This window comes from Festucalex cinctus, chromosome 1 (genome assembly GCF_051991245.1).
Source record: "Festucalex cinctus isolate MCC-2025b chromosome 1, RoL_Fcin_1.0, whole genome shotgun sequence".
In the NCBI taxonomy this organism is placed as follows: Eukaryota; Metazoa; Chordata; class Actinopteri; order Syngnathiformes; family Syngnathidae; genus Festucalex; species Festucalex cinctus.
In genome coordinates, this window is record NC_135411.1 from 46,511,373 (window position 1) to 46,533,249 (window position 21,877).

The window sequence follows — 21,877 nt, forward strand, 5'->3', positions numbered from 1 at the left end:
ACCAGTGAAGAGTTATCAAGCAGTTGAACATGTCAGGATGGCCGAGCGGTCTAAGGCGCTGTGTTCAGGTCGCAGTCTCCACTGGAGCCGTGGGTTCGAATCCCACTTCTGACAGAAGAATTTTAACTAGTTACCCTGACTGGATGGATGAATGGTCTATTGACCTTAAACTAATGCCAGAACCAATTAAACAAACAGTACAAAGAAACTTGTTGCAAGCTGATAAAACTAATAAAGCAACCAGTGAAGAGTTATCAGACACTACAAAGTGTCAGGATGACCGAGTGGTCTAAGGCGCTGCGTTCAGGTCGCAGTCTCCAGTGGAGGCGTGGGTTTGAATCCCACTTCTGACAGAAGAATTTTAACTAGCGACCCTGACTGAATGGATAAATTTTCTTTCTACGTTGAACAAATTAAACAAACAGTACCGGGAAACAGTGCAAGCTGATAAAACTAATAAACCAACCAGTGAAGAGTTATCAAACCCTTCAATGTGTCAGGATGGCCGAGCGGTCTAAGGCGCTGCGTTCAGGTCGCAGTCTCCACTGGAGGCGTGGGTTCGAATCCTACTTTTGACAGAAGAATTTTAACTAGCGACCCTGACTGGATGGATAAATTGTCTATCGACGTTGAACCAATTAATCAAACAGTTACAAGAATAACTTTGCAAGCTGAAAAAACTAGTAAACCAACCAGTGAAGTGTTATCAAGCACTTGAACATGTCAGGATGGCCGAGCGGTCTCAGGCGCTGTGTTCAGGTCGCAGTCTCCACTGGAGTCGTCGGTTCGAATCCCACTTCTGACAGAAGAATTTTAACTAGCGACCCTGACTGGATGGATAAATTGCCTCTCTACGTTGAACCAATTAATCAAACAGTACCAAGAATAACTTTGCAAGCTGACAAAACTAATAAACCAACCAGTGAGGAGTTATCAAACTCTTCAACGTGTCAGGATGGCCGAGCGGTCTAAGGCGCTGCGTTCAGGTTCCAGTCTCCACTGGAGGCGTGTGTTCGAATCCCACTTCTGACAGAAGAATATTAACGAGCGACCCTGACTGGATGTATAAATTGTCTATCTAACTTAAACAAATGCAAGAATCAATTAAACTACCAGGAAACACTCTGCAAGCTGATAAAACTAATAAACCAACCAGTGAAGTGTTATCAAACATGTCAACGTGTCAGGATGGCTGAGCGGTCTAAGGCGCTGCGTTCAGGTCGGAGTCTCCTCTATCTACCTTAAACCAATGCCAGAACCAATTAAACAAACAGTACCAAGAAACGTGTTGCAAGCTGATAAAACTAATAAACCAACCAGTGAAGAGTTATCAAACACTTCGTGTCAGGATGGCCGAGCGGTCTAAGGCGCTGCGTTCAGGTTGCAGTCTCCACTGGAGGCGTGGGTTTGAATCCCACTTCTGACAGAAGAATTTTAACTAGTTACCCTGACTGGATGGATGAATTGTCTATCTACCTTAAACCAATGCCAGAACCAATAAAACAATCAAACAGTACCAGGAAACACTCTGCAAGCTGATAAAACTAATAAACCAACCAGTGAAGTGTTATCAAACATGTCAACATGTCAGGATGGCCGAGCGGTCAAAGGTACTGCGTTCAGGTCGCAGTCTCCACTGGAGACGTGAGTTCGAATCCCACTTCTGACAGCAGAATTTTAACTAGTTACCCTGACTGGATGGATAAATTGTCTTTCTACCTTAAACCAATGCCAGTTCCAATTAAACAAACAGTACCAAGAAACTTGTTGCAAGCTGATAAAACTAATAAACCAACCAGTGAAGAGTTATCAAACACTTCAAAGTGTCAGGATGGCCGAGCGGTCTAAGCCGCTGCGTTCAGGTCGCAGTCTCCACTGGAGGCTTGGGTTTGAATCCCACCTCTGACAGAAGAATTTTAACTAGTTACCCTGACTGGATGGATGAATTGTCTATCTACCTTAAACCAATGCCAGAACCAATTAAACAAACAGAACCAAGAAATGTTTTGCAAGCTGATAAAACTAATAAACCAACCAGTGAAGACTTATCAAACCCTTCAACGTGTCAGGATGGCCGAGCGGTCTAAGGAGCTGCGTTCAGGTCGCAGTCTCCACTGGAGGCGTGGGTTCGAATCCCACTTCTAACAGAAGAATTTTAACTAGTTACCCTGACTGGATGGATGAATTGTCTATCGACCTTAACTCTTTGACCGCCATAAACGTTTAAAGACGTTCAGTATAAACCTAAAATTGGCCGCCATAGACGTTAATTGCCGTCTACTATGTTTTTGTATGGAAACGGGTGGAGGAAAGCCTTGGGCAGCTGTGCTCCAAGTATCAAGCCGATCGGGTTACTATAATGAGTATTCCTGGCCACTAGATGGCTGTGATGAGTCTTTTGGACAAGATCGGGTAGGAGACAACAGTAGAAGAAGAGAGGCGGAGCTAGAGTGTTGAGGGGGAGAGAATGCTAAGGGAGTCAAAAAGGCTACAGATGGCAATCAGCTCACGCTTGATCCTTATTTTCAAAGCTCAAAAGCATCGACCAGTGCTCAAGAGCACAGTGATGACGGGGTTAAGTCATAGTTGAAGCGGTGACGCGGCCGTTTCGACCACGTCCTAAGGCCCCACCGGCTAGCGATGCTAAAAACGTCCGAAGGCCGCACCGGCTAGCGATGCTAACACCAGAGAAAAGTGGTGCACAACTGAGCACGTCTGCACAGATGACGTTTCATCGGACTATGACGACTACTACGGGTCCGATGCAAGACAGTCTTGGACAGTCTTCCAAAGAACGTGAAGGTAAGCGCTAACATGCTAAGAGATTGCTAGTAAGATTACTTTACTAACTTTTCGGCGATCTGCTAGCAGCGTGTGTAAATGTGCTGATATACACTAGAACATCTATTACCTATCCAAACGTGAATGTATATTTTATAGATCGTGCTCAAAGCAACGTCCGACCGCTGGTTCTACGACAAAGAGAGGTAAAAAACAAAAAAAAACAAAAAACGTTTTCAATACACCGCAACAAGCTCCCCCTCATAGGGCCCAAAGTGACCCTTCTCACAGTGAGCAGAACAAAGGTAAAAAGAAGAAAAAAAAAGATTCTCCACAGCTCTAATAAAATATTTGATGGTAAACGTCTTCTATAATTTACAGAATGTGCATCAACCAATACATCGAAGAAAAAAAGGTAAACATGCACACACACACACACACACACATTGCATCACAGTGCTCTAAAATAATATATGATATTGAAATGTATATTTGCAGATCCCAAAGATTCTGGCTGGCTTGAAGTTGATGAATTCGGCTGGCAGCCAACCATCTTCCCCTTTGCTGCAAAACCAGGACCAAGGGATGCTGCAGCAGAGCTGAATTCCCACCTGCCAGCTGACATCCTGGAGCTCTTCATCACGGATGAACTTCTCCAGCACATCGTTCATCATACCAACCTCTACGCAAATCAGTCCATACAGAAGCAGACTGACAAAAACTGTTGCGCACGTGTAAATAGTTTGCAAAGAGTTTTCCAAATTGTTTGTTCGGATTGCTACTGTTGCATGTAAATAAACTGTTATTTTGCAATCAAAAAACATTTTTTATTGTTGGGGTAGTGTTTTATAGAAGTTTAGGTGTTTGTAGAATCACTCATGCAAAAAAAAAAGTGCCAAATTCACTAGAGTGCATGAAATAACATCGTTTCACAAAAAGCTTGATTTCTCCGTATTTTGGAAGAAAATAGAGGATTTGGGTGAAACGAAGCTGTTTTCTATTGTTGATTACTGAAGATCCGAATAAGGTAGAAACAAACTTTTTTTTTTAGATGAAAGATGAGACTTCAATCTTTCATTTGGTAGTATCCGCGTTTCCATAGTCCTAACACAACATTTTCTGTGGAGCTTGAAAGATCGGTAAAATTCTGTAAATCAGCTGGCAGTATAGGGGTTAACTTTTCCGAAAATGGCTGGCAGTCAAAGAGTTAAACCAATGCAAGAACCAATTAAACAAACAGTACCAAGAAACACTGTGCAAGCTGATAAAACTAATACACCAACCAGTGAAGAGTTATTAAAAACTTGAACGTGTCAGGATTGCCGAGCGGTCGAAGGCGCTGCTTTCAGTTTGCAGTCTCCCCTGGAGGCGTGGGTTCGAATCCCACTTCTGACAGAAGAATTTTGACTAGCGACCCTGACTGGATGGATAAATTGTCTATCGACCTGAAACCAATGCAAGAACCAATTAAACAGTACCAGAAAAGTGCAAGCTGATAAAGCTAATAAATCAACCAGTGAAGAGTTATCAAACTCTTCAACTTGTCAGGATGGCCGAGCGGTCTAAGGCGCTGCGTTCAGGTCGCAGTCTCCACTGGAGGCGTGGGTTCGAATCCCACTTCTGACAGAAGAATTTTAACTAGCGACCCTGATTGGATGGATAAATTGTCTTTCTCCGTTGAACTAATTAAACAAACAGTACCACGAAACACAGTGCAAGCTGATAAAACTAATAAAACAACCAGTGAAGTGTAATCAAACACATCAACATGTCAGGATGGCCGAGCGGTCTAAGGCGCTGCGTTCAGGTCGCAGTCTCCACTGGAGGCGTGGGTTCGAATCCCACTTCTGACAGAAGAATTTTAACTAGTTACCCTGACTGGATGGATGAATTGTCTATCGACCTTAAACCAATGCAAGAACCAATTAAACAAACAGTACCAAGAAACACTGTGCAAGCTGATAAAACTAATACACCAACCAGTGAAGAGTTATCAAAAACTTGAACGTGTCAGGATTGCCGAGCGGTCGAAGGCGCTGCTTTCAGTTTGCAGTCTCCCCTGGAGGCGTGGGTTCGAATCCCACTTCTGACAGAAGAATTTTGACTAGCGACCCTGACTGGATGGATAAATTGTCTATCGACCTGAAACCAATGCAAGAACCAATTAAACAGTACCAGCAGTGCAAGCTGATAAAATAAACCAACCAGTGAAGAGTTATCAAACACTTCAACGTGTCAGCATGGCCGAGCGGTCTCAGGCGTTGCGTTCAGGTTGCAGTCTCCATTGGAGGCGTGGGTTCGAATCCCACTTCTGACAGAATTATTTTAATTAGTTATCCTGACTGGATGGATGAATTGTACATCAACCTTAAACCAATGCAAGAACCAATTAAACAAACAGTACCAGGAAACGCTTTGCAAGCTGACAAAACTAATAAACCAACCAGTGAAGAGTTATCGAGCACTTGAACGTGTCAGGATGGCCGAGCGGTCTAAGGCGCTGCGTTCATGTCCCAGTCTCCACTGGAGGCGTGGGTTCGAATCCCACTTCTGAGAGAAGAATTTTAATGAGCGACCCTGACTGGATGGATAAATTGTCTATCTATGTTGAACCAATTAATCAAACAGTACCAAGAATAACTTTGCAAGCTGACAAAACTAATAAACCAACCAGTGAAGAGTTATCAAGCACTTGAACGTGTCAGGATGGCCGAGCGGTCTAAGGCGCTGCGTTCAGGTCCCAGTCTCCACTGGAGGCGTGGGTTCGAATCCCACTTCTGTGAGAAGAATTTTAACGAGCGACCCTGACTGGATGTATAAATTGTCTATCTAACTTAAACAAATGCAAGAATCAATTAAACTACCAGGAAACATTCTGCAAGCTGATAAAACTAATAAACCAAACAGTAAAGTGTTATCAAACATGTCAACGTGTCAGGATGGCCGAGCGGTCAAAGCAGCGCCTTTGACCGCTCAGGTTGCAGTCTCCACTGGAGGTGTGGGTTTGAATCCCACTTCTGACAGAAGAATTTTAACTAGCGACCCTGACTCGATGTATAAATTGTATATCTAACTTAAACAAATGCAAGAATCAATTAAACAAACAGTACCAGGAAACACTTGCAAGCTGATAAAACTAATAAACCAACCAGTGAAGTGTTATCAATGGCTTGAATGTGTAAGGATGGGTGAGCGGTCTGAGGCGCTGCGTTCAGATCGAAGTCTCCACTGGAGGCGTGGGTCCGAATCCCAGCCCATTCCACGCATGCAAGGCGTTTCCACCTCCAATGTGCATCTGGGATGCTGGGCAGAAGTGTCGCATCACCAACCAGCTGCAAAACAATACTTGAACGCGGGAAACAACACATAACCAAACCACAGAATCCATGGAGGACGATGCGGCCCGGTATCGGTTTATCGTTCTGTTATATGTGGCGCTTCTTCAGAGCTCACAACTCAAGGAGGATCGCCGGAAAACCCTCGAAGAAGACGACGAACACTTGTCAAAGGATGCGGCTGGTAAGCCCACTGATGACATCACAGGACCGACCGACCGCCCAATCAACTGCCATGGTGTTTTACGTAAGTCCTAGGCTCGCTCTGGCCCTTTACATTGCTATCTGTTTCCATTTTGAAGCAATTATCATTAGAAATTAATTGTCTATCTACCGTATACCAATCAAAGAACCAACAAACTTAATTAACCAAAAAACAACAACCAACTTTTGGAAGAAAGAACTGCGTTTGCAAGTTGACAAAACTAATAAACCAACCAGTGAATAGCTACCAAATACTTGAATGTGTCAGGATGGCACTGCATTCAGGTCGCAGTCTCCCCTAGAGGCGTGGATTCGAGTCCCACTTATGACAGAGGAATTTTAGCTAGCTAGTAGCTACCCTGACTGGATGAATAATTTGTCTATCTACCAACCTTATACCAATGAAAGAACCAACCAACCGAATTAACCAAACGGTAAAAAAACAAAAAAAAACAATCCCATTCTGACTATTAGGCTAATATCTAATTACCCTGGCTATATTGATGCATCTGTCTTCCTTCTACCAATGAAAGAACCAACCAAGAAATTAACCAAAGACAGAACTGAGCTACCCATCCAGGAAACCATCTTTGGAAGAACTTTCCAACTGACAAAACCAATGAACCAACCAAAGCTTGTTTCAGGATGGCCGAGGGGTCTAAGGCGCTGCATTAAGGTTGCGGCCTCCCCTGGAGGCATGAGTTCGAATCAGACTTCTGATAGAATGTTTTTCTCTAATTACCATGGCTATTGAGTGTATCTGTCTCCCTTCCACCAATGAAAAAATTAACCGAGGATAGAACTGTGCTACCCATCCCAAAAACCAACTTTGGAAGAACTTTCCAATGGAAAAAAAAAAACAATGAACCAACCGAAGAATGCGTCAGGAAGGCTGAGTGGTAAAAGGCCCTGGGTTCAGGTCACTGTCTCCAATGGAGCTGTGGGTTCGAGTTCCACTTCTGACAGAGGAATGTTATCCAACTACCCTAACTGTCTGTTAGGTTTGTTTGTGGTCATCTAAATGCCTTGTTATACATGGTCATTAACACATTGACTCACAACCATTTTCACTGAAGCAACCCCCTTCGCTCCCGACTGTTTTACTGGATTTTGAGTGATTTTGCAAGGCCCACAGAATATTGCGTTGTATTGCTATAAAAACATGGAACCTACAAAAAGAAAGATTAGAGTCTCTTCTTTCATCAGGAAAAAAAAGTATATTTCTATCTTTCTGTTTTACAGCAATTAGCATTACAATATAGCTAAGTTTCATCATTATTCACAAATCTGTTTTAAACTGTGGAAAAAAGAGCTTGTTGCAACAAGCACTGGTTGATCTCTTATACTCTGCTGCCACCTGCTGGACGTTTTTGTAATGCCTAACATTGCTTCAACCATTTTCTGCAGTTCAGCGGCTGCATCAAAGCCTTATGTATGCACTAGCATAAAAAAAACATGCAAAAACATCTTTGGGAAACTGGTAATATTTAAAATAGAATGTATTTATATGTTTTTGGGAGCAAATGAGGAAAAAATAAAAAAATGCCTTACTATACATGGTCATTAAAAATAACATGCCTTACTATACATGGTGGGTTAAAAAAAAGAAAAAGAAAAAAGAATGCCTTACTACTCATAGTCATTTAAATGCCTTAATGACTGATTATACATGGCCATTTAACAAAGCATGTCTTACATACAGCATGTCGACATACATGGTCGTAAAAACAACACCTTACTATATGGTCTTTATAAAATAATAATAATAATAATAAATAAATAAATAAATAAATAAATAAATAAAAACACCTCATTTTAACATGGCCGTTTAAAAAAAAAAACGCCTAACTATACATGGTCATTTAAAAAAAAAATGCGTTACTATACATGGTCGTTTTCTTTTTTCATTAAAAAAAAAAAAAAAGTTAAAAAAAAAAAAGTTAAAAAAAAAGAAAAACAAATGCTTACTATACATGGTCGTTAAAACAACTATACGTGGTCGGTTTTATTAAAAAAAAAAAAAAAAAAAAAAAAAAAGGCTTACTATACATGGTCATTTAAAAAAAAAATGCCTGACTGTACATGGTTATTAAAAAAAAGTCTTAGTCTAGTCTAAAAGTCATGGTCGTTTGTGTTTTTTGTTTGTTTGTTTTTTTAAATAATCCAGCAACCTTTCACTCACCTGTTGCTGCATCTGACTCTGGCTGTCCTCCAGTTCAGCGATGCGGGCCGTGCTCTCAGTCAGCATTGTCTGCTGCTGCTGCAGAGAAAGTTGAAGCTGCAGGTTTTGCTCACTGGAGCTCTGAGCCACCCAAGTGACACTGTGAAGCTTTTCCTGCTGTGAAAACAGCTGGGGGGGGGTGTTTAACAGGAGGTGATGAGTTTTATAGGAGAGCAAAGGATCAGCGATTCCCTACCTCTGTCATTCTACATGAACACTAACTTGGAAGGAAAAAGACAAGAAAAGGAAAAAAAATGACTTCACCATCCCATTACTTTTACACCAGTATTTGCCAACCATTATTGAGCCAAGACACACAGAAAAATATTTACATAGGCCTATGTATCATAAATTTGAACTTTATTGTAACAGATTAAATCACTGCTTGTGTTTAGAAAAAAAAAAATACATGAAATGAGGACCATGAAAAAAAATAAATCTCATATTAAATCGCAATTGCAACATTGAGGGAAAAATAAAATCGCAATTATATTATTTTTGAAAATCCTTCAGCCAGAGTGGCGACTGTGTACCTGGTCTTTGGAGCTTTGCAGCTCAGACTCATAACTCTTTTTCATCTCCTCCATCTGCTGAAGATGCCGCGTCAGCTCCTCTTGGCATGTTGACAGAGACAACTGGAGCTCACACACCTGTCACATGCAACACAAAGAAGGTCAACACACATAATTTGTGACTTTTAAATGAGACATATGTTGGAAAATTGGATTTTGTATTGTCTGCATAAAAAAATAGTTGGGTTTTTCAAGTGCCTGCAACCCATGAAATATGAAATTAAGCAACCAAGTCAATCTATTGTTATCCCTCTGAAATGTGTCTGTATGAGGAAGCCCTTCTGAATTTTGCTGAATTGTGACATAAGACAGTGTTGGTTTCACACAAGAACAATTCATGAATATCTCATGCTCTGGAAAAAGTCTCAGAGTCTCCGGACGTCTCCAGTAATGTCACAAAAGGTCTTTGGATTTGTTGCTCATCGCCTTTTTGCGAAAAATAAGTCACTAAAGGGTTCAGAGTGACAAAGTAATTGGAACCAGTAATATAAATTAGCAAATTGTGCCTCCAGTAATTGATAAGTATACTTAGCATGCGCAGTATGATGAACTGCCCCCTAAAAGTTATTTCAACCAGCGTGACAAATGTATATTAAGGGTGCTGACATTTTTTAGCATCTGTGTAATTTGATGAAGAATGTCACAAAACTTTTCATTAAGACACCCAAGAACTGCTTTACAGTTTTTCACAATTGTCAACACGTTTCTCAATACAATAACAGATCTCTCAATACTGCACACACAAAATGCTAAACTTGACACTCCCTTTGCAAGAAGACCCTTGCCATCAAATCTCTACGTTGTGTTCACAAAATTGAACTCATGTTTTCATTTGGTACACACAGTCGTATTTTCCAATGACACATAGCATTCATTGAGCACACACAACTAAGCTTTTGCTGCACACTACCAAGTATTTACAGCACATTGTAGTGCAAAATTGAAAACACTATTGTAAAATGGAACACACCATATGAATGACAATGATTTTGGAAAAGAAGATATTACTCCACTGCGATTGGCTGGCAACCAGTCCAGGGTGTCCCCCGCCTACTGCCCAGAGCTGAGATAGGCGCCAGCACCCCCCGCGACACTTGTGAGGAATAAGCGGCCAAGAAAATGGATGGATGGATGGATGGATGGATATTACTCCATTTGTAAAAATAACTAAGTCAAGCATAGTTTTTTTCATCAAACAAACTTAAAATAGCACACAAATATGCAGCCAAAAATATTTTATTTTTTAACATGACTGAGGAATAATCATGATCAAGCATCATGATGCCTTCGGCTTCTGTCAGGCCAGAGGGCCTCGTCCACATCACAGGCGATGTTCTCCCTATCTCGACATCTCTGGAAGAACCGCCTTGAATGGCGTATGAATCCCTGAATGGACTCGAGGCTGACGTCACCACAGGCTTCTTCCTTGGCCTGGACAAGTGGGACCTGGGTCTGGGGGTTTCGCTCATACACTTTCCACCTCCAAGCAGAAAAGAACTCCTCTATGGGGTTGAGGAATGGAGAGTATGCCTAAAATGTGGGTGGTCCTGGAACCACTGAGGTACAAGCAGAGCCCGGTGGAAACTCACATTGTCCCAGACGACAACATAATCTCAGTAAATCTTTATGGATCATCAATGTGATCTGCTGGAACAAGTTGTTTGTGGAAGTCATCAAGGAAGGCCAGCAGCAAGACCCTCAAGCCAGCCTCCCTCATGCTCACACCATGTTTCAGCATATGGTCTATCACAGTGACCTGAATCTCATTGGATATAATAGTTCTCCGTCTTCTTACTACTCCTCCTGTTCTCCTCTCTGCTGCTCCTCTCTGTTCTCCTGCTCCCTCTGCAGGAGCAAGAGGAGAACAGAGAACTCTGTCCTCCTCTTGCTCCGACTCACACTCTACTTCTCCTTCTCAGGTTGCTCTCTTCAAGGTTCTCCATTCACCAAACACAGAGGAGGAGGCTCAAGACACTTATATACTGCAGTCCTGATTGCTAATTGCTCACCAGACCTGAATGTGTTGAGTTTTGAACACTTGTATGTTGTAGGTTGATACCACTGAGATGTCACATGAGAAGTGTGTGTAACAACTAGTGTTGTTCCGATACCGATACTGGTATCGGCAGAGGTGCCGGTACTGCATTAAAACAGTGGTATCGGTATCGGTGACTACTCACAAGTAACATGCCGATACCATTAATTCCAACGCTAATATGGGATTTTGGATGCAGCATCTTGTCTTGCTGGTGCACGACATTTACTGGTATGTGACATGTTCACTGCATGCCGATCTAAGATATCCTATTGGCCCTTGAATGCTCTGAACGAATGGCAGGGCGGCTTTTTCATGTCGACAAAAAAAACCTCAAGTATCGGTATGGTATCGGTATCGGCCGATACTGCAAAGCTGGGTATCGGTATCGCTATCGGGAGCCAAAAAACAGTATCGGAACAACACTAGTAACAACGGAACATTGTATATAATGTTTTGACAACAAGTTAATGTGCAATTGACTGCAGAGTGTATTGTCAGTTGAAGCGTTGAGCTTTTACATGAGAGGTGTGTGTCACATCTGAGAATTGTGTGTAGTGTTTAGACAACAAGGTGATTTGCAATTGGTGTCAGAGTGTAAAGAAGGAAAGTCAGAGCCAAAGGGAGTCATAAGGGAGTGTGAAGTAGTGACAATTCAGGTCGAGCGATTGGTACATGAAGTTAAGGTTGTGCAAATTGTGCCAAAGTTTAGATTTCTGTGTGTTAACAATCGTGAAAAACTGTAAATTGTGATAAAAGTCTCCTTTTATAAACATCGTGGCAAATTATAAAGAAAAGGTTTAAGAAGTGTTCTGCTAAAATTGCGTAGTTTAAAAGCACAACTGTCAGTTGTGTTGTCTCGACCTTGAAACTACTCTATGCACTTAAGTATTTCCATATATGGAAATTACACCAGGATGAGAAAATGAAAGAAACGATTGTCCACTCTAGACTCCTACAAGATTATTTTTGGTTGTGTCCATTCATCCTTAAAACTGTATATTTATGTATGTATGTATGCGTGTCTACTTCTACAACCTCTGTTCTATAGTCACGTGTTGCAGAATGTTGTTCCCCTGACCTTGGTGGCAGACTGCTCTTTTAAACTCTGGAGTAACTCCTCATTGTGTCTCGCTTCAATCTGCTTCTCCTGGAGCCAAAGCAAAATGCATCCACTCCTTCACTATTTGTTCAAATTGTGTTAAATACAGTTTGCTTAGCAGGGATCCTTACCTGTGTGAGCTGTTCTACGGAGGACTGCAGTTGTGAAGTCACAGCCTGAGCCTCATCTTTTTCTCTCTGGAGAGAACCCAGCTCCCGCTCCATCTCTAACACACGAGAATGAGCTTCCTCCACAGATAGCTGCAGCTGCAAACACAGACACTTTACTTTTATTTTGCTTATATTATTTAATTAGAATATGGGATGTACTGCGATTGGCTGGCAACCAGTCCAGGGTGTCCCCCACCTACTGCCCAGAGCCAGCTGAGATAGGCGCCAGTGCCCCCCGCGACCCTTGTGAGGAATAAGCGGTCAAGAAAATGGATGGATGGATATGGGATGTAACCATTTTTTTTTTTTCAGACGAATAACAGTAGTCGCATTCACTTTTAGTACTCACCAGTCACCAATATCGAGTACCAATCACTCGTATTTTGATATGTCAAATTTCATTAAACACAATGATGAATAATTGCCAACAAAGACCTTTTTTTCTGATGTGGGTGATGATCAGCTAATGTGTCCGAACTGCCACACTATGGCGCCAACTACTGCCAAGGAAGATTTTTTTTTTAATGTCAGATTATTATTATTTTTTGCCGTATTGATTGCGATTGACACCCATATGGAAAACATAAAAATGAACAATCAATCCAGGCACTATTCATTCTATCATGATTAAAATTTGTAATATGAGGGTATAGTGAATTAGGTATAAAATGTGTGAAGTTGTGGGAATATTAAAAGAGAAAAAAAAAGCACAGATGTAAATTCAGGTCACCATGTCTATTCTGTGCTGCTGCTCGGTGAATTGCTGACTTTGTGATTGTTTAGTCTTCTCCAAAGATTGCTGGTACTCTCTTTGCTTTTTGCTCATCAGTGTTTGGTAGTGCTGAAGAGTGTTGGTCTTCTCCTGCATGAAATACAAGAAAAACAGTATAAGAAAACAAGGAATGTATGGATGCAGGCAGCAAAAATCATAACCCTTCATCTTTGTTGGCAATATTCTCAAGCTTGTCGAAGTGCATTTCAATAAAATATAATATCGTAGGAAAATGAAATGCATATTGATTCATTATACACATTGGGAACTACTTTTTAGAAGGCCAATTCTTATCTAGTTTCTATTTTGTACGTTGTTTTGATTGTTATGTAATATTCATTTTTTTAGATGTGGAATTGAAGACATTTGTTTTAAGCACTCAAGTTGTAACAAAATAAAATATTTCACTCTGTGTAGTGTGAATCAATGTATGCTAATATAAAAGTTTCACTTTTTGAATTGAACTACTGAAATAAATTATCTGGTAAGTTCATCGTAATTATATTTTTTAAAATGTATCTAAAAATCTATGTAAATATTTTTTTTCTTCCTGGGTGGAGGGCAGGGGACATGTAGACACAATGATCACAGGCACACATTTTTAAAGGTGAAGTCAAGCCAACAATTTTCTTCACAATAATATGTTTTATATAGACCCACTAGTCTAAATATAGCATTTTATTAATTTAATATTGCATGTATGGAATATGAGTTAAGTAGAAAAATCCATTCCTGTTTGTCCATCTCAGCGGGGCGGGCATTTTGCCACTTGCTGTTGACTGAAAATGTTGCTCAGGGCTCCTTTTTTTTCTGAAGCTGAGCCACTATTGGTTGTTACCTGAGACCTTTTTTTCAGTCAACAGCAAGTGGCAAAATGGCCACCGCCTGAGATGAATAAAAACGTCTGGATTTTGCTGCTTAACTTATATTCAACAAACGCAATATTACCGGTAATCAGAATTCTGTGTTTAGACTAGTCGGGTTGCATCAAACATATTATTGCAAAGAAAATTTATGGGATGACTTCCCCTTTAACCTCAGTTAAAAAAAAAAAAAATTAATATTGTTGCAGCTTATTGAGTCAGTGAGAGTAGTGGAGTCTCTTTGATAGTCTGAATTACTGTATTATACTGGTCTCTCAGTGACTAAGGCAGGGACACCAAAAGGGGCAGACCAATGAATGGAATTGAATCAATCATTCATTTGGATTGGGGAAAGATGATTTGAGTCAAGTGTTTTGATGTACAAGCATGGTCACAGAACACATTAAACTTGTATCTCAAAGTACTGTGCAGGCACTGGAAGGCGAGTTTGTTTTGTACCTGCAGCTGGTTATCTAACTCAGTATTCTTCAATGCAGCCTGACTGTAAGCGGAAGTTTTCTCCTGTAACTGTCTTTCCAGCGCAGCAACTCGAGCGCTCTTCCTCTTTAGCTGAGTTGAAACGAAGAGCAATCAATAAACAACAAATCTTTGACAAGCTCTTGAGTCGAACTGTGAAACCACTTGGAAGGTTGCACAGTGTGTGAAGAGTTCAACTTGCTACATGACCAATAAAAGTTGAAATAGAATGAGAGAAAAGTGGGAGTTACTTCTTTCTCTGCAGCTGTGGTTTGGTTGGCTTTGTCCATCAGCTCCGTCTGGAGGCTCTGGTAGTGGGTAGCTCTTTGGGCCAAGGAGATCTGCAGGGACGAAATCTCCTCCTGGGCTCGGCTCAAGCGGTCCTGAAGTCTCTCAACGAGACTGCGTTGTTGAGTCCGTTCGGCCTCCTTCAACTGAAGAACTTGTAATAGATGCTGGTAACCTTCACCTGAAATGAAATGAATGGAAGGAAAGACATTTATTATGTGAATGTCACGTTGATGGTTTATTTCTTAATGCCGGGATGTTTTGGGGTTTTTAAAAGGAACACCGGCTGTCGTGACAAATTTGCTCTATATTATTTATTTGGTTGTTACTAACATAACTGTAAATGAGTTATGAGAAATGGCCACTGGGTGGCAGTTGTGTGCCGTCAGCCTGGGATGAGCAGTTAATTAAGTTTAAAAGGTTTCACCTGCTTAGGTGACACAGTCTGCTTCACTGTCATTGTTTGGCATGCCAAACGTGTGCTACTCTATGTGTTCCTGTTGTTTGGATCTCAATGCAAGTTTGCTTTTGACAATTTTCTTGGGTTTTCATCACTGCTGTTGTTGTGATCGTCTGTTTACGCATTATTTATTTATCTAGGATGTGGACCTCTGAAGTGACCGTTTCAACTCTTTTAGCACCCTTGGTTTGTGGAATGAGGTGCGTTAATTGTCTTGAGTTATTTAATGGATTGTGATGTCTGTTTTAATATTGGATTAAGTGTGTTTATTGCTAGATGAAAATTAGTGGTGTATATGCATGTTTTATTTTTGGAAAGTGCTCATATTTTGTATTAAAGTTTGTGTGGTTGATTATGTAGCTTTTTGTTGTAAATTTGATATTGACCCTTTGCTTTCTTTCTGTATTTCTGTTTCATAGTTTTCAGTGTCTTAAAATAAACCACCCGTTTGAAACTCTCCACCATGCGTGATCATTGATGCCAAGGGCAGCTAAAATTGAGATTCATTTTTCAAAAATCATTTCCATTTTAATACATTTCGTAGAAACTTTTAGATGTACGCTGGCATTGTTATTTACATCGCAACATATTCAGTGCGGGCGGGCGGGTGGATGACTGGTTAGCACGTCCACCTCCCAGTACTGAGGACTCTGATTCAAGTCCAGGCTCCGGCCTTCCTGGGTGGAGTTTGCATGTTCACCCCATGCCTGTGTGGGTCTGCTCCGGGTACTCCGGTCTCCTTCCACATTCCAAAGACATGCTTGGCAGGTTAATTGGGCGCTCCGAATTGTCCCTAGGTGTGCTTGTGAGTGTGGATGGTTGTTTGTCCCTGTGTGCCCTGCGATTGGCTGGCAACCAGTCCAGGGTGTCCCCCGCCTACTGCCCAGAGCCAGCTGAGATATGCTCCAGCACCCCCCGCAACCCTTGTGAGGAATAAGCGGTCAAGAAAATGGATGGATGGATGATTACTACAGGTGTAAAGTCCGACTTTTGCAAGAAAAAAAAAAGTGTATTTTTTCAATTCACTTGGTGAAATAACTTTTTTGTTTGTGACTTTTTAATTTTATTATCAAATGTTAAGCCTTTCTCTTCGAAAAAAAAATTAAATTTCATTCTCAAAACTGTTTTTCACTCATTCCAAACAGACTCATCACCAATAAATATAGGGACTTCTTTCACTAGAAAGTCCACCATATAAACTTCCCTATTATGTGTTCGGAAATCATCACTCATGTCTATGCTATAATTAAGATTTTTATTAGGGTTGTAACAACGGCAATATGGTGATATCGCGATATTAAAACTGCCACAATATATCATCGGCATGTCACAATATTAAAAGCAGCACATCTGTTAGTCAGGTTGATTTCCATTTGTGTAGTTCTAGCACCCTAGGATGTCCCCCACCTACTGCCCATAGCCAGCTGGAATAGGCTCCAGCACCCCCTGCGACCCTTGTGAGGAGCAAGCGGTTCAGAAAATGGGTGGATATATTACAAGTGCATTTGAATTAAATTAAAAAGTAAATTATACACTGAATTAAAAAAAATAGGCTAAAGTGAATAAAAAATATTTAAATGAATTCAATTATTTAATGTGATGATTTTTTTAACTAAATACATTTTTACTAATTTTAGGGGTAAAAAAAAAAAATTGACTTAAGTACTGTAAATGCTTAGTGGGCCGGATAAAAGAACAGAATGCGCCATATACAGCCCCCCGGACGTACATGTCCCACCCCTGCTCAAAACTGAAATGAGAGTAAAAATTGGCTGCATGGCAACCAGTCCAGAGTGTACCCCACCTCTCGCCAAAAGTACAGCTCACCTGCAATTCCAACGAGGCTAAGCAGTATAGAATATGGATGGATGGAAGTGCAGAATAAACTTGCGTGTTGTATAACTCTTTACAACATTGTTTTTAACAGTCTTGTCATGAACCATATAGAAAAATACAGTTAAAAGGAGAATGTTTCACAGGCACACTGTACCTGGTTTCAGCTTCAGCAGTTGTGCAGTTGTTGAAAAGTCCACTGGGGGCAGGGTGCAGGGCCTGACACACAATGGTCCGACAGCATCCTAATATACAGACAGTAAACACATTATGCCATCTGCATCATCTGAGGCAAACACATTAGTCTGACTTTGTGCACCATATTCAACAAATGAGTTATGAAACAGTGTCAAGGAAAATCATGTGAGGCGTAAATCAAGTATTTCCCCACCTCTCGGAGATGCAGCAGAGATAATATGGCCTCCAGGCTGGCGGTCTCGGCTTGGCTCTGCTGAGTTGCTCTGTTGCTCTGGGCCAGGCACACCTCCTGGTTCTTGGTCAGAGTGCGCAGGTCTTCCAGTTCCTTGCGCAGAGAAACCAGCTCCCTGCATTCAGCAATGCGCTCTGTCAGCTGACTCCGGAGGTCTGAGTTCCGCCGCTTGGCATCCTCCAGCTGGCCCTGGAGGTCTGAATACTCAGCAGCAGAAGTCTTTGCGTCCCTCACGTCGTCCTTTAGCTGGCTGTGAGACCCATGAAGAAGTAGTGATAATGATGAAAACTCATGCCAGGAACAAAGATAGTGTTGTTAACATGCAAACCTAATTGTATGACTCTGATCTGCCTTTTCCCTCTCCAGCGTCGAACACTTGAGTTCCAAGTCTTCTTTTTCTCGATCACATTCAATCAGGTTCTCTTTTAATTTGATTTCATTCTCCATAACCTAGAATGCAGACACAGTGATTGTTTTTATTGCTTTAGGCCATGGATGGCCAAACCTTTTCTACCGAGGGCAACAAACAGAAAAATGAAAGGGTTCATGTCACCTTCAGTTTATAAAACATGCTAAAACTATTTCACTATAGTGCATTCACATCTATTTAAAATTTGAAGAAATCATGAATACTTTTCATTTGTTTTTTTAAACATATTGTGAAATAAGTGTTTCTTGTAACATTCAACTTTTGTTGTATTTTTATTTTTAAAAAAAAGTGTATTATCTATATTTCAACATTTAAACTTTAAGGATATGAGGCGTGCCAATACAAAAATGTATAGCAAGCTGCAAATGGCCCTAGCCCTTTAAACTATCGTTCTGATTATTTTTTTTTCCTCTTCCACATGTCGAATTCAGAGAAACTGCCAATTACAAACACACTAAAGCTAAATTTATTTAGAAATTAAATGACAACAAATATGCCTCAAAGGTCACAAGAAAACTTCTATCATTGGAAAATCTCATGACACTAATGATTAACTCATCAATTGCGTTGCAATCATAGAAGGTTGAAATGATACGTTAGTACAGTTACTTGAGGTTTTAGAAAGGCAGCAGTTTCACCCTGGAACACATTATTTCTAACCTCAGAGGTTCCACTGTATCTAACTAAAAATAAAAAATACCTTTTGAAATTTAATGGCAACAGTGGCCTTGTACTCTTTGAAAGCTTCTTTGAGTTTCTCTGCATTTTCAAGGGCTTGGTTTCTTTGCTGCTCCGCTCTGTTAAAAATTGGACAGAACATGTAGAATGGAATATAATCTTCATTGGGTATTTTACATAGCACACTACACTGTAACTGCATTTTCTGTACTAATGCATTCAACCAAATCATATGCCAAAACTGAAATATAATACAATTGCAACATTATTGATAAAGGCCCCATTACCTTTTGGCCAGAGTGGTCTTGTTGGCCAGCTCTTCTCCGAGAGTGCTTAGTTTCTCTGTCAGAGTCGTTATCATGATGCCACTGTGTGCCGCTTCCTCCTGGCAACGCTCTGCCCTCAGCTCTGCCGCCCTAAAAACACAAAGACAGACTGGCTTTTAGGATATTGACATGGTATTATATACATAAATATAACCCAAATTAGGGATGGGCGAGTACCGATACAAGGTATTGGTATCGGGCCGATACCAGCCTTTTTTCAAGTACTCGAGTACTCGTGACCCAGACGAGTACAAGCAACCGATGGCAGAGGGGGAAGACGTTAAGTGAGTCCTCCTTGCCTGTAACTGACGCTAGCTTGCAGCAGTTTTTCAGCAGTTTGGAAATACTTCAAAATTGTGAATCTTAAACTAAAAGAGCATTTTTTGTGTTTTATTTTGAGCGTTAAAACTATTGAAGAGTGACTGTGCTGTTTTTTTTTTTGTCAAAATTAAAGGAAATATATTTGTTTAAAAATATCTTTTAGTAATTTTTTTTTATTTGACAAAATGTACTACTGGTATCGGCAGTTGGTATCGGTGAGTACTGAGGGTCTGAGTATCGGTATCGGTCTGAAAAAAAAGTGGTATCGAACATCCCTAACCCAAATCATTAAACAAAATATGAAACGAAGTTAAAAAAGAAATACTGAATCTTTTTTTCACTGAGCCCTCAAATATGATTTCATATTTAGATGACTGTTGACACTTTACAAATATGTCAATTCACATTGAATAATACCAGATGTCATAGTTTTTCTAATACACTCCAAGTACTAATCAATCTCAGATGTTAGCATACACTATATGGATGCTTCCCTTTTTTCCCCACTATTCTTAAGGAACATATAATTACCTTTACAATGACTAATAATATATGGCATCGATAAAGCTGGCATTTATTGTGGAGTTTGACGCTGCTGTATTCAGGGTGGTACAGAATTGGGCGTTGGTCCAGTGTCAAATCTGGTACATACTTCTTCAACACTTACTTGAAAAATAGTATGGATTGGGGAAAAAACATGGTATGCGGTCTTATTCTGATACAAAAATATACGGCAGAGTGTAAATTGGATCCTTGGAGGGATTTAAATCAGTATAATAAATGTGATTGGGGAAAAAACAAAAGGAGAGTGCACTGTACCCTTAAATGATTGACAGGGGCTATAATACAATATAATATACAAGTAAATACACTATTCTATATTGTGTTAATCTAATTTATAATGGAAAATCCACTCATGCCTTTTCTATACTGCTACCCGTGACCCTAATAAGGACAAGCGCTATAGAAATATAGATAACATAAAAAGCTTTTGAACCAATAAAGGACTCACTCATGATAAAGGCCTTGCACCTAATAGACACCTGGTAGTCGATGCGGTTGAGTAAATAAACAGCACCAAGCCACTGAACTACTAAATTTAGTGTCCAACAGCTATTCTTTGTGAGCAAACAGATCATAGAACCAATAATACAGCAGCAGCATAATTAATATATTTATAAACTATGCCACCTGGCCTTGCATAATGACACTTATTACATATAATTATTCCTCAAAATCCCCCTCTGAGGTTATATAAAAAACATATACAAGATACTACAGTATGTGTCAATTGGGACAATATCATGTACTGTACATATGTCATGACTTACTTTAGTTCTTTGGCTTTGGTCTCCACCTCTGTTTCAAGATGCAAAATCTGATTATTCATGACTGATACATTGTTAACAGACCACCCATTGGAGCATCGCAGGTGGCCCTGGAAAAGAAAATGTCCATTATTACATCAGAGGTTGTCCACTGAATAACTAACAACTTATTTGTTTCGCTTCTATCAGGAACTATCAAAAACTGTATGGGGGGAAAAAATAGATCCTCAATGCATAAATTACATAATGTCTTTATATGCATCAGGTCGGCTGTTACCTGAGAGCTGGAGGATAGCAGCTCATACGGTGTAGCATCTAGGTCAGTGATGAGCTGAACATCTTGCATAGCAAGCCGGGCATTTTCTTGGCGTGCATAGCCCATTTTTCGCTTCACAGAAATAGACTCCATCTCATGGTCGACGTGAGCTAAACCACACTGCACAAGGATAGACACAAGCTTGAATTAAATACCTTTTTCGGTGGTTCTGAAACTGGATTATTTGTTGCACCAGTAAATAGCTATTTCTAGTCAATGTAGTGATTCCTAACGCTGTACAGTAAGAACTTATCTGGGGGGTAAAGTGTACCGGGCGAAATTATCCAATTTCACTTAATAGGGCAGAGAATTATAATGCATCTTAGTGGCAGAGATGTAATGTGACAGGCTGAATAATTCAATGGTCTTCCATTAGATGACAGAGGTTGGTAATTTAAACAGCTACCTGTCGCTATTCAACAGACGAATTAGTTTTCTACAGGCCCAGATTTCACACAGAATACATGAATTTACACGTACATTATATATTAGGGCTGGGAATCTTTGACTGTCTCACGATTCGATTCGATTACGATTTTTGGGTCTGCGATTCGATTCAGATTGAATCGATTTTCGATTCTAGATTCAAATTTTTTTTGATTAAAAATTATTTGATTGACAAATGATTTCTGCTTCAATTTACAGATATGCACAACATTGTCATGATCTACTCCAGTCTGCTTTGCAAGACAAAATATTAAGCAATCCCCCTCTTTATCCTCTTTTAAAACACGTCTTAAAACAAATCTGTATTCTTTGGCTTTTGACGCACATGAGACTTGTTCTTGGTGTTTTGTGGTGTGTATGAGTTTGATGTTTAGTCTACTTATTTATGTATTTATTTATCTCTTTATTCACTACTTCTTATTTATTGATGTAAAATGTATTTACTTGTGTAAAAAATAAAAAAATAAAGACTTGTATTCTCACTTCAA

General features: G+C 40.2%; 1 protein-coding gene, 1 long non-coding RNA gene and 14 other non-coding genes across 16 annotated transcripts in view; 15 read left to right on the forward strand and 1 right to left on the reverse strand.

The window, feature by feature from the left end:
- Positions 1–21,877, reverse strand: part of ccdc18 (coiled-coil domain containing 18) — a 74,831-nt gene that overhangs the window by 52,040 nt on the left and 914 nt on the right. The window contains exons 2-15 of the mRNA XM_077537853.1: positions 20,904–21,062; positions 20,630–20,736; positions 18,939–19,067; positions 18,674–18,770; positions 17,872–17,993; positions 17,505–17,793; positions 17,271–17,358; positions 14,784–15,001; positions 14,515–14,625; positions 13,151–13,282; positions 12,382–12,516; positions 12,230–12,298; positions 9,075–9,191; positions 8,503–8,670 (exon numbers count right to left, since the gene is read on the reverse strand). Coding sequence (XP_077393979.1) covers positions 8,503–8,670; positions 9,075–9,191; positions 12,230–12,298; positions 12,382–12,516; positions 13,151–13,282; positions 14,515–14,625; positions 14,784–15,001; positions 17,271–17,358; positions 17,505–17,793; positions 17,872–17,993; positions 18,674–18,770; positions 18,939–19,067; positions 20,630–20,736; positions 20,904–21,035 — 1,914 coding nt within the window. The 5' untranslated portion in view covers positions 21,036–21,062. The remainder of the gene's footprint in view (positions 1–8,502; positions 8,671–9,074; positions 9,192–12,229; positions 12,299–12,381; positions 12,517–13,150; positions 13,283–14,514; positions 14,626–14,783; positions 15,002–17,270; positions 17,359–17,504; positions 17,794–17,871; positions 17,994–18,673; positions 18,771–18,938; positions 19,068–20,629; positions 20,737–20,903; positions 21,063–21,877) is intronic.
- On the forward strand, positions 32–114 carry trnal-cag (transfer RNA leucine (anticodon CAG)). Its single transcript has one exon. It is a non-coding gene; the product is annotated as a tRNA-Leu (tRNA).
- Positions 271–353, forward strand: trnal-cag (transfer RNA leucine (anticodon CAG)). Its single transcript has one exon. It is a non-coding gene; the product is annotated as a tRNA-Leu (tRNA).
- On the forward strand, positions 496–578 carry trnal-cag (transfer RNA leucine (anticodon CAG)). The gene has a single exon. It is a non-coding gene; the product is annotated as a tRNA-Leu (tRNA).
- On the forward strand, positions 950–1,032 carry trnal-cag (transfer RNA leucine (anticodon CAG)). Its single transcript has one exon. It is a non-coding gene; the product is annotated as a tRNA-Leu (tRNA).
- On the forward strand, positions 1,344–1,426 carry trnal-cag (transfer RNA leucine (anticodon CAG)). Its single transcript has one exon. It is a non-coding gene; the product is annotated as a tRNA-Leu (tRNA).
- trnal-cag (transfer RNA leucine (anticodon CAG)) lies at positions 1,587–1,669 on the forward strand. The gene has a single exon. It is a non-coding gene; the product is annotated as a tRNA-Leu (tRNA).
- Positions 2,065–2,147, forward strand: trnal-cag (transfer RNA leucine (anticodon CAG)). Its single transcript has one exon. It is a non-coding gene; the product is annotated as a tRNA-Leu (tRNA).
- On the forward strand, positions 2,307–3,935 carry LOC144031104 (uncharacterized). The gene is made up of 4 exons (XR_013287439.1): positions 2,307–2,802; positions 2,941–3,086; positions 3,163–3,196; positions 3,280–3,935. It is a non-coding gene; the product is annotated as an uncharacterized LOC144031104 (long non-coding RNA).
- Positions 4,094–4,176, forward strand: trnal-cag (transfer RNA leucine (anticodon CAG)). Its single transcript has one exon. It is a non-coding gene; the product is annotated as a tRNA-Leu (tRNA).
- On the forward strand, positions 4,325–4,407 carry trnal-cag (transfer RNA leucine (anticodon CAG)). The gene has a single exon. It is a non-coding gene; the product is annotated as a tRNA-Leu (tRNA).
- On the forward strand, positions 4,552–4,634 carry trnal-cag (transfer RNA leucine (anticodon CAG)). The gene has a single exon. It is a non-coding gene; the product is annotated as a tRNA-Leu (tRNA).
- On the forward strand, positions 4,791–4,873 carry trnal-cag (transfer RNA leucine (anticodon CAG)). Its single transcript has one exon. It is a non-coding gene; the product is annotated as a tRNA-Leu (tRNA).
- Positions 5,016–5,098, forward strand: trnal-cag (transfer RNA leucine (anticodon CAG)). The gene has a single exon. It is a non-coding gene; the product is annotated as a tRNA-Leu (tRNA).
- On the forward strand, positions 5,255–5,337 carry trnam-cau (transfer RNA methionine (anticodon CAU)). Its single transcript has one exon. It is a non-coding gene; the product is annotated as a tRNA-Met (tRNA).
- On the forward strand, positions 5,483–5,567 carry trnal-cag (transfer RNA leucine (anticodon CAG)). Its single transcript has one exon. It is a non-coding gene; the product is annotated as a tRNA-Leu (tRNA).